This window comes from Saccopteryx leptura, chromosome 12 (genome assembly GCF_036850995.1).
Source record: "Saccopteryx leptura isolate mSacLep1 chromosome 12, mSacLep1_pri_phased_curated, whole genome shotgun sequence".
In the NCBI taxonomy this organism is placed as follows: Eukaryota; Metazoa; Chordata; class Mammalia; order Chiroptera; family Emballonuridae; genus Saccopteryx; species Saccopteryx leptura.
Window position 1 is genome coordinate 3,810,163 of NC_089514.1, and position 11,533 is coordinate 3,821,695.

An 11,533-nucleotide genomic window follows, 5' to 3' on the forward strand; every position below is an offset into this window, starting at 1 on the left:
TGCCCCTCGCTGTCCTCGTCCCTCGCTGCCCCTCGCTGTCCTCGTCCCTCGCTGCCCCTCGCTCCGCCCTCGTCCCTCGCTGTCCTCGTCCCTCACTGCCCCTCGCTGTCCTCGTCCCTCACTGCCCCTCGCTCCGCCCTCGTCCCTCACTGCCCCTCGCTCCGCCCTCGTCCCTCGCTGTCCTCGTCCCTCGCTGCCCCTCGCTGCCCTCGCCCCTCGCTCCGTCCTCGTCCCTCACTGCCCCTCGCTCTGCCCTCGTCCCTCACTCTGTCTTCGTCCCTCACTGCCCCTCGCTGTCCTCGTCCCTCACAGCCCCTCGCTGTCCTCGTCCCTCACTGCCCTTCGCTCTGTCCTCGTCCCTCACTGCCCCTCGCTCTGTCCTCGTCCCTCACAGCCCCTTGCTGTCCTCGTCCCTCACTGCCCTTCGCTCTGTCCTCGTCCCTCACTGCCCCTCGCTCTGTCCTCGTCCCTCACTGCCCCTCGCTGTCCTCCTCCCTCACTGCCCTTCACTTGCTGCTTCCTCATCCACGGGGCAGGGCACTTGGACACGACCGTCCACTTCACCAGGAACCAAGATGTGAGGGTGGGAAAAAAAACGACAAGGGAGGAGAAGGGGGGGCATTATTGCCTAGCGTTAAAATCTGATAAATATCTGTGATAGAAAACAGAGAAGTCTGTTTATTTTGAAGTTATTTTAATTTAGAAATAGAAAACATCTTGGATAAAACAATGAAAGAACACAAGACATACAGGCGAACACTTTGCTCCGTGAGCTGCTCAAATCCTCTCCGTGCGCCCATCCCCAAGATGAAAACCCGCCTCTAAAGGGCTTCAGCCACCGCTGCAAAAGAAGGAAAAACAGTCAGTTCCGAGTGCACGCAAGCTTTTAACGACAGGAATGCAGTATGCTGTGACACTGATGGACTGACAGGAATGCAGTATGCTGTGACACTGATGGACTGACAGGAATGCAGTATGCTGTGACACTGATGGACTGACAGGACTGCAGTATGCTGTGACACTGATGGACTGACAGGACTGCAGTATGCTGTGACACTGATGGACGGACAGGACTGCAGTATGCTGTGACACTGATGGACTGACAGGACTGCAGTATGCTGGGACACTGATGGACTGACAGGACTGCAGTATGCTGGGACACTGATGGACTGACAGGACTGCAGTATGCTGTGACACTGATGGACTGACAGGACTGCAGTATGCTGTGACACTGATGGACTGACAGGACTGCAGTATGCTGTGACACTGATGGACTGACAGGACTGCAGTATGCTGTGACACTGATGGACTGACAGGAATGCAGTATGCTGTGACACTGATGGACTGACAGGACTGCAGTATGCTGTGACACTGATGGACGGACAGGACTGCAGTATGCTGTGACACTGATGGACTGACAGGACTGCAGTATGCTGTGACACTGATGGACTGACAGGAATGCAGTATGCTGTGACACTGATGGACTGACAGGAATGCAGTATGCTGTGACACTGATGGACTGACAGGACTGCAGTATGCTGGGACACTGACAGACCCACAACCAGTTACGTGAGAGCCACGCCTACATCCCCCCGGGACAGCACGAAGGGGAGCCCCTGAGCTGTGAGACCGCACGAAGGGGAGCCCCTGAGCTGTGAGACAGCACGAAGGGGAGCCCCTGAGCTGTGAGACCGTGGACCGAAGGCCCCTGGTGATGAATGACCGGCTGCGAGAACAGACACATCTGAAAAACTCAGAACCCGCACTTGGGAAACGTGTTCAACTCTCCAGCATAACGTCTCCTCTGACGAGACAAAGAGCATGAACTACGTACGGGGATGATCACTAGGCAGACAGTGCGCTAGCTGAAACAAAGACTTCAGACTAGCCCAGTGGCTGTCAGCCAGGACAGCTTCCCACAGTCCCTCAAACGCCTGCTTTAATCACAACGAGAACAAGCACCTCTTCAAACTATCGGGTACTCAACACAAACCAGCAGATTCTGGTGGCGTTATAGAGTCAGACAGAGCCCTGTGCGGAGGAGGCGGCGAATTGTCAACGCAAATGATTTCAATGTTCACTCCAGTCTAGATACTGCGTATCTGAGAAAGTATACTTACACAATGATGTTGTTAATAGGGATATGGATCAGTTTCACAAAAAAGCCAATGAACCCCATTATGGCAAATCCTATTGCTGTTGCCATGGCAATCTTCTGGAATTCTGGATGAAAAACACAAGATTTATCATTTTCACAGCATCACTGCAAGTACAGGGGAAAAACTAGAAGTGACATAAACTTACTAGCATACATTTCTCCTGAGAATATGTAATTTTAAATAAAATATGACACTAGTTATTTATAATAAATACACAGATGAATTTTTTAATTCTCATTCTTTATTGATATTAAGAAACATTAAAATAAAGTATATGCCACACTAGTGAATTCATCAACAAGCAGCACAATAGTTTCTCCTCTCAGCAAATGACCGGAATGCCAAAAAGGAAACGTAGATAGAATAGAGTACATGTCTTATAAAAACTTCATAACAGGCTAAAAATATACATTATAAACGCACAGAACACAACCTTTTATAAAATACAAGTCCATTGTCTTTGGTAATTTGATGAAGCTAAAAATAAGGCCTGAAAAGCAAACTGGGTTGAGCATCATTTCATTTCAAGGTTTCAGAGCCTGGAAATGTTTCCACTGAGCGCTATTAGTTGGTTGGTCCTCCTGTTAGTTCTTCAGTTTCTCTTCCATTGCAGTAAAAAGTGTAACTGTCATTATTTGTTTCTGACTTCCTTCCCTGAAAAAGTCTAAGCTCCATAATCACAAGGACTATTGCCTGGTATACACTGTCACATATTTTACAATATGCATACTATAGTGTATTCAGCAGGCGTCCCCAAACTATAACCCACGGGCCGCATGCAGCCCCCTGAGGCCATTTATCCGGCCTCCCACCGCACTTCCGGAAGGGCCACCTCTTTCATTGGTGGTCAGTGAGAGGAGCACTGTATGTCCTCCAACGGTCTGAGGGACAGTGAACTGGCCCTCTGTGTAAAAAGTTTGGGGACCCCTAGTGTATTGCATTCTCTATTGTACTCCCAACTTCTAACTGGACAACAGTCAATCAATGAGTAAAAGTAGACAAACTTTGGAGCACCTTTTAACACAAGAATCATGACAAATAAGAAATTAAGCCTCCGCGGTTGGCAACAAACATGCTGCTGATTCATGCTAGGGTTCTGTCAGGCGGAGTAAGGGGGAGCAGCACAGAGCACAGAGGAGCCCCAGCAGGTTTTCCCGAGTAGAAAGATGGAAGATACTAAAATCCCGAACGTCATTAAATGCGACTAAGGCAAACATAACATAAAGAATAGGACTGCAATCAGTAACCTGACACCACTGGAAAAACACAATACAGGAAAATGCATAAGTGCAGAACTTAGAAAGAAGCGACAATGTTAAAAAGCAGTAAAGCGAAATAAATCAATAAAAACGTGGATAAAAAAGAAAGTAATGCAACAGCGATTAAACAGGACAATATCAACCAAAGAAACGGCTTAGAAAATGCAACGACTGAACGTTCTCTCTCACCGTGAAGCTGTTATTACCTTTCCTGTCGGGCTTGGTGCACCTCTTAACCAGCCGGATTGAGTCCTTCACAAACTGCCGACTTGGCTCGACGAACTGCATGACCTGATCCATGGTGCTTGTAGAGAAACGAACAAGAGAAAAGATGCTCACTGGTGTTCCTTATCAGACAGCAAGGGCTTGTGCAGCTATAGCCAAGTATAAATGAGCCCCACTACAAATCCAGGCCTGACGTGGGCCAATTCCATCTCCCAAAATAAAAATGAAAAGATACAGACTCCAAACCTAACCTGACATTGTTTTGGTAAATTCCAGCCACACATCAGATCATCAGCAACAGCCCAGGTTTCTCCCATGCGATTATCACTGACAAAGGGTGCATGCCAGGCGGACAACCGCCATTCCTCGCTCAAGCAACGACCACACATCCACTCCTCACCCACCCTGCGCGCCTCTCCCTGTTCCTGCTAAGGCACCAACAACGTTGGGACTGCAACAAATATTTCCCACATTTTATTTTAAACTCCCCAGAACCCGGTGTCTCCTGCAGCAAAAGCCAAGAATTATACTGCAAGGGCCCAGAATAGAGGAGGCAAACGATTTCCATCTGGATTATCCCAATCCATGGCCATCCAACCTTTCCAGAAAAGAGTATATTGTATTTGCGTGGGATGTAAAATGGATCAGATTTCCAACACCACCAGGACAGACAAAAACCATTAGCTGAACTCCACACCTTTAGGTTGGGACACAGCTCTAAGGAAACAAGAGCTACACTGCTCGCAAAAATGAGGGGGTCAGGGAACAGGCAGATACCCCAGGACCGTCAGCCTTTTGTATAGTGCATGTTCACTCATGAAATACAAGTTGGTTTTGCATCTCATTTGCATAATCGAACAACTTTCTTTGACTAGTCGTTTGCTTTTCTGATGCCCTTGTTTAATAAAAAAGAATAAAATGTTCCTTCCCTCCCCCCCCCCACTTCATATTCATTTTGAAATATCCCCTCATTTTTGTGAGCAGTATGTCAAGTGTCTCCCATCGGTTCTTCCCAGGAAATCTGTGACTCCACAGAAAGGGAGGCTCCTCTTAGCTTCGCGAGCCGCCGCCGACACAGCAGCCGCAAAGGCCAGGGCGCCGCCAGTGCCCAGGACAGGGGGGAGACACACACACACTCACGGGACAGGGGGGAGACACACACACACACACACTCACACACACACACGCTCACGGGACAGGGGGGAGGCGCACACACGCTCACGGGACAGGGGGGAGACACACACACACACACACACACTCACGGGACAGGGGGAGGCGCACACACACACACACACACACTCACGGGACAGGGGGGAGGCGCACACACACACACACACACTCACGGGACAGGGGGGAGACACACACACACACGCTCACGGGACAGGGGGGAGACACACACATTCACGCACTTCTGCTCGGGCAGTGAATGAACGGCCCTGGAGGAGAAGGTGGTTCAAACCCCTGGCTGCGAGCGGTTTCCTCGAAGCTGGAATAATGGACACGAAACATGAAAAACACACCGGGAAGCCTATCCCCGTTCTGGGCCGTGGCTGCCGCCCCCACGTCCCCCAAGAAGAGGCTGACATCCGCGTGCTCAGGGCTGCACGGGCTGCTGCGCTTCCAGCCCAACGCACTTCTACTTGATGGGAAGAAAAAGAGGCGCAGTGCCCACCGCGCTGCACACAGTGTCCGGGTCGGGGGGTCAAGGACCAGCCGCGACCTGCCCGGCGCGGGCCCGCACGGTGCTCCGACTGGACCGCCTCCCGGGAGGACGCGCATCCCGGGACCAGCCCCGGACAGCCCGGCGGCGGGCCGCCGCCCCGACACCGCACGGGGACGCCGAGCCCCAGACGGGCACTCACGCAGGGGCCGCCCTCGCGAGTCACAAAAGGCCCGCCCCACGCCCCGCGTCCCCCGGGGCGCAGCTCCTTACCTGCCCGCAGAAACCTCGGACGCTTGCGACACGTAGTACAACAGCGAACCCACCGAGCCTCCCCGGAACCGGAAGCCGGGTCGCTGGCCTACAGCCCGCCCACCGCTCCGCTCATTGGTCCGTTGTGCATGGAGACCTCAGTGCGCAGGCGCAGCTCGCTGATTGCGTCTCGGCCACTGCTTCCGAAAAAGTGGACTCCAGTGGAGGGGACGATGTAAGGTTCCGTTTCCGGCGGTGCTGCCTGGGCTGAGGCCCGCCCGCCCAGATGGACTGCACGACGGTGTGCCGGCGGCCCAGCCCCAGACCTGCTTCTTCTCGCGCCGTCTCGGGAGGGTCGCGGGAATGGTGGCCGCCGTTTGGGGCTGTAGGTCTGGTTTGGGGACGTGGTTATAATAATCTGTGTGTTTTGCTGAGACTATTATGAACCCGCGCATTGGGCAGCCACGGGCAACCTTGTCAACCTGTGGTTTTGTTTGTAGGGTGACTCATTCCTTCCCAAAGGTGTTGATTGAGCCCGGCCTGTGTGCAACCCCCTCGGGTGGGTGCTGTGAGGACAGCAGGCTGTGCAGGGCCAGGGACAAACAAGTCCGCAGCGTGATTGTCACAATGTAGCAAACAAGTGGGGGGTGAGGAGGGGTGGGATAAAGACAGAACTCCCGTGGTCACTATAGGGTTCCAAAGAAATGACGCCTGGGGCTGAAATCCAAGGGGTGAAGAATTACTCAAATTATTCAGACATCCCAAGTCAATTCAGAATATAAAAGTGACTCTTAGGACTAAGACCCACAAAAGAGTGTAGCAGGTTCATTTGTAAGAGCCAAAAAAAAAAAACCCTAAAAGGGACTCAGGGGTCCATCGACAGGAAAATTGATTTAAAAAAAAATAAAAATAAAACCTGCATATTTCCACAATGATATACTACACAATTGAGGGGGGGGGGGATCATATGCAACATTGATGACTATCAAAGACGTGGTGAGTGAAAGAAATTATTAGAAGATACATATTCTAAAAAATGTTTTGATTTTGGACATTAAAATTAGTGCTCTGCTATGATGATTACAAAATTAACACACTTCCTTCTTATCCCCTCCTCTCCCGTTTCTGTTAGTGTTTTGGGATATTCCCTAAAATGTGGGATGACTTTTGTTAGCTTTATTAAGAGGAAAAAGAAATTCTCTCCAAAGGCACGAGTAAGGGAACGGAAAGACAAGGCACAGTCTGGGAGAAAATAATTGCTAAACACAAATCTTATATCCAAAACATGCAAAGAATGCAAAACTGACTTAAAAACAGGCCAAAGGATCTGAACAAACATCTCACTAGAGAAGATCTACAGATAGCAAATCAGCATATGAAAATGTGCTCAGTATCACCTGGCATCAGGGTATTGCAAAGACAACAAGATTCCCCTGCAGACCTCCTAGAATGGCTAAAATTCAAACCACTGACAACGCCAAGTGCTAATGAGGATGTGGAGCAACAGGACTTCCACTGACTGCTACTAGGAATGCAAACTTCGGAAGACAGCACAGCAGTTTCTTAGAAAGCCAAACATCGTACTAGACTAGCACGCAGTCACACGCCTTGGTGTTTATCCAGATGAGCTGAAAACTTCACATCAGCAGAAAAGCCTGCACGCACGTTTATAGCAACTTTACTTATCATTGTCAAGCTGTGGGGCAACCAAGCTGTCTTTCAGCAGATGAGTGGATCAACAAATTGATACACTCTCACAGTGGAATATAATTTAATAAAAAGAAATGACTTACCAAGCCATGAAAAGATACAGAAGAAGCTGAAACACCTATTACTAAGTGAAAGAAGCCAGTCTGAAAAGGCTACATACAGTGTGATTCCAGCTATATAACATTCTGCAAAAAACAAAACTGTAGAGACAGTAAAAAAGATTAGTGTTACAGGGGCTTGAGGAGAGGAAGGAGACGATGGGTAGATGGAACACAGGGGACCTTTCATGCAATCAGACTATTCTGTATGATACCACAACAGTGGATACGTGATCGTAGACACTTGTGAAAAGCCCACAGAACTGTACAACACCAACAAGCATCACCTCTTGTGAATCATCCCGTAATCCAGTCAGATTTTCCTGCTTTCTTGTAATCTTCCTTAGGTTTCCTCCTTAATTCAAAAGAAACTGCAAAATTGTCCCTCTCCGGAGCATTTGAGCTCTTGCTTACCAGCCTGTCCTCGGTTTGGCTCTTATAAAAATTCTCTCCAGGTTTGGATGTTCTTATGTCATCATTTAGAAGTGCTGAAAGGAACCAGGGTTTCCATATTCTTATCAGAAGAACCGAAGAAAGACACAAGATGGCGATATTACTCCAAAAAAGCACACGTGTATGAGATATCTCTCTCTCTATCTCTATCTCTATCTCTCGTTCTCTCTCCCTCCCTCCCTCCCTCCTACACACACTCATCCAGGTTCACCTGACAGTCCTTCACACTTTCAAGGCAATTTACTGGTCTCACTACCTCTTTTGCTTCTGGGTGTCTGAGCTAATTAACATACTTAATGTTTGCCTACATGTCATGACTATACGCAGACCCTTTAAACATCTCAAGAGCTATAAGAACTTTTCCTTGTGGTTGTTTTGATTGTTGTTAATAAAAGACAAAATGGTAAATAGCTCACAATTAGCTAGACATTTTGTTATTCAGGAACACTCGTGATTACAGTACTACAATTTGTTGCTCTCCAATTGAGCTGTCTGAAAAATTTGGTTCCCTAATAGTAGGCACTTTGATTTGTATTTCAAACATCCAACCGCTAGAGGGCAGCACAGAAGCACAAGTGCCGTCTTGCATGCTGGTGATGTGGGGAAACGCCAGTGGAATTGTTTGGGTGTTGGTCCCGGAGTCCTGTTTTTAGTGTAGAAAGCAAATAGACCTTCTAACAAAAGGAGGTTATAAGCAGATCATTAGCACCAAGAAGCACTCATTCTGTCCAAAGTGAAATAAAATGTGTTTCTAAAAACCATCTATCGGCCCTGGCCGGTTGGCTCAGCGGTAGAGCGTCGGCCTGGCGTGCGGGGGACCCGGGTTCGATTCCTGGCCAGGGCACACAGGAGAAGCGCCCATTTGCTTCTCCACCCCCCCCCCTTCCTCTCTGTCTCTCTCTTCCCCTCCTGCAGCCAAGGCTCCATTGGAGCAAAGATGGCCCGGGCGCTGGGGATGGCTCCTTGGCCTCTGCCCCAGGCGCTAGAGTGGCTCTGGTCGCGGCAGAGCGACGCCCCGGATGGGCAGAGCATCGCCCCCTGGTGGGCAGAAAGTCGCCCCTGGTGGGCGTGCCGGGTGGATCCCAGTCGGGCGCATGCGGGAGTCTGTCTGACTGTCTCTCCTGGTTTTCCAGCTTCAGAAAAATACAAAAAAACAAACAAACAAACAAACAAAAAACCATCTATCATATTTTATTCCAAATTTCTTGTTGAAAACATTGTTTTTCAGTAATAAAGTCATTCCTGTCCAGACACTCTGTTGAAGACAGCTATAATGTCTAGACTGCATAGAGAGAAGAGAAAAGCAGGCAGATTCCGGAGGGGCGTGGGCAGGAAAGGAGAGGAGACACCTGGTGGGTGGCCCATTTCTATGACTTTCACCCTGAGGGCGGGCCCCCGTCGGTCCCAGGGGGACACCAGAAGGTCAGGCAGTAACCTCACCTCTCTGCCCAGAAGAAGCAGCGGACAGGACGGAGTTCAGCTCAACAGCAGTAACTAGAAAGAGAGGGGGAGGTGGCTAGAAAATTAAAAAGCCGGAGAAAGGGAAAAGCAACTTCTGCCTATAAAGCCTAGCTTCGAGCTGACCCTTACGCCATGCTGCACAAGGCCAGGTGACCTGGAGCTGCTCAGGCTGAGCCCTGGCCTGTCCCCGAGTCCCCTGACCTCCTGACGGTGCCTCTGTGCGGGGGAGATGAGCCCCCATGCCAGGCTGGTTCTGATCCTGACGGCTGTCGAGCACTTTGAGCTTGATTCTAACACCCCCCACGAGCTGCGGTTTGCCCTGCCGGATAATGAAGGGTTATTTTTGAGGATTAACGGAACTGATGTGTGAAGGGCCCATGCAGAGGAGTTTAAGTAAGCGATTAGTCCGCTTCTCGCCTCTCTTTTGCAATGTACACAGAATCTTGTGACTAATTCTCAATGTCTGAGATACCTTCTAGTGGCAGGGCTCCCAGTCCTCTTGAGACTCGGTCCTGAACTTCAACAGGACGCTGTGTGAGCTCACTTCTGACAAACTTTGGTTCTCCGCGCCCCCCCCCCCCGCCCCGGTTTTTAATCCAGGTTTAAAGTATAATCCGCCACATTTTTGCATGAGCACTAGGTTGCCAGGCTTCTCAAAAGACGCCCCCAGATGGCTATATAGCCTCTTTCAGAATCATTTGCCTGTCTGGGCGTTGATTATCCTGATATTACAAGGAGGATATTGGGATGAACTCAAATATGTCTTACCTTAGCAAATATTTCTTATCTATTAAAAAATAAATAAGAATTTATGAATAAAATCTCCGTACGTGAAAGAGATGAACCTGACCTCCAAGGTCCCTGTGTCCCGGGGTGAGATTTCAGCTCCCCCATCGGTTTGACACTGACGGACATGACCTTGGCTTCAGTCTCCTTGTCTGTTGTTAACCGAAGATAAGATCTCACTCGGGTGGGCATTTAATTTGACAATTAAATAGCATTGTGTATCAAATTTCCATCTCAGAAACTTCATACCTGTTAATACGTAGGGACATGGGAACTTCTATACGGCCCACAGTAAACTATCCAGCTTAGCTTCGTAAGGAAGTAACAATAGAAATGCCACGAAAGCCCTGGCCGGTTGGCTCAGAGGTAGAGCGTCGGCCTAGCGTGCGGAGGACCCGGGTTCGATTCCCGGCCAGGGCACATAGGAGAAGCGCCCATTTGCTTCTCCACCCCTCCGCCGCGCTTTCCTCTCTGTCTCTCTCTTCCCCTCCCGCAGCCAAGGCTCCATTGGAGCAAAGATGGCCCGGGCGCTGGGCATGGCTCTGTGGCCTCTGCCTCAGGCGCTAGAGTGGCTCTGGTCGCAATATGGCAACGCCCAGGATGGGCAGAGCATCGCCCCCTGGGGGGCAGAGCACAGCCCCTGGTGGGCGTGCCGGGTGGATCCCGATCGGGCACATGCGGGAGTCTGTCTGACTGTCTCGCCCTGTTTCCAGCTTCAGAAAAAAGAAAAAAAAAAAGAAATGCCACGAAGAACTACACGGTATCCGCCCGGGGCGGTGGGGGGGGGGGGGTAGTGCTGACAGCCATCCTTGAGGGAGGTCAGAGCGTCTGGGATGGGGAGAGATTAGAGGCCGCCCACCCTACCCTGGGGCACAGCAGGGACCACAGACCAAATATGGTGTCACTCCTCCGCTTTCTGAAAATAAATACATAAATAAAGAGAAGGTTTTGCTACACGGAGAAAGAAAAATAAAGGAGGTGGGCAGGTTTTTACAGTCTTCAAATGAAATCAGTCTGAGACTCGCCTCTCCCTCTCTTGCAGGGACGTCTGCGTTTGAGAGCCTATTCCAGCCACTCAGTCGCTTTGGGAAAGGGACGTGAATCAGCCTTTCTACAGGTGCCCCTCCCTGGCCCCCCAGACTCACCCGGGTGTGGCCTTGGTGACCACGAGGGTGACCATAGTGAGAAACTGTCATTTGCGTCCCCTGAAGACAACAAAGAGAGTTTAGCTTGATCTAGGATTTGAGAGCTCATTGAGTCCAAGGTTTCCTTTCCCGAGGGGGAAAGCCAAGCTCAGACCTGCTGCGCTGGACAAAGTCGGGCAGCCACCGACAGGCAGGAGACCCGGCCTGGAGCACAGCCAGCTCAGTTCCTGCCCAGAGCCTTTCTCCAGCGCGCCCACAGCTGAGCCCCGTCCGTCCGGGCGGCAGGCGGGCAGGCAGGCGCTGAGGCTGTGGACTGTACTCATTC

At 50.4% G+C, this 11,533-nt stretch overlaps 1 protein-coding gene across 1 annotated transcript; it reads right to left on the reverse strand.

Moving 5' to 3' along the window:
• Positions 1-677: 677 nt before the first annotated feature.
• SEC61G (SEC61 translocon subunit gamma) lies at positions 678-5,717 on the reverse strand. Its single transcript, XM_066354204.1, has 4 exons — positions 5,577-5,717; positions 3,625-3,722; positions 2,121-2,223; positions 678-841 (listed from the first exon to the last, which is right to left on the reverse strand). The coding sequence occupies exons 2-4, from the start codon at positions 3,716-3,718 to the stop codon at positions 832-834; spliced, it is 207 nt and encodes a 68-aa protein (XP_066210301.1). The 5' UTR covers positions 3,719-3,722; positions 5,577-5,717; the 3' UTR covers positions 678-831.
• Positions 5,718-11,533: the final 5,816 nt, after the last annotated feature.

Bases quoted from the DNA above. Each gene is read 5' to 3' on its own strand.
- SEC61G (XM_066354204.1), bottom strand. From the start codon at position 3,718: ATGGATCAGGTCATGCAGTTCGTCGAGCCAAGTCGGCAGTTTGTGAAG. The intron at 2,224-3,624 runs GTAATAACAGCT...TTTTTCATCCAG, and splicing joins CACCAAGCCCGACAGGAAAG to AATTCCAGAAGATTGCCATG.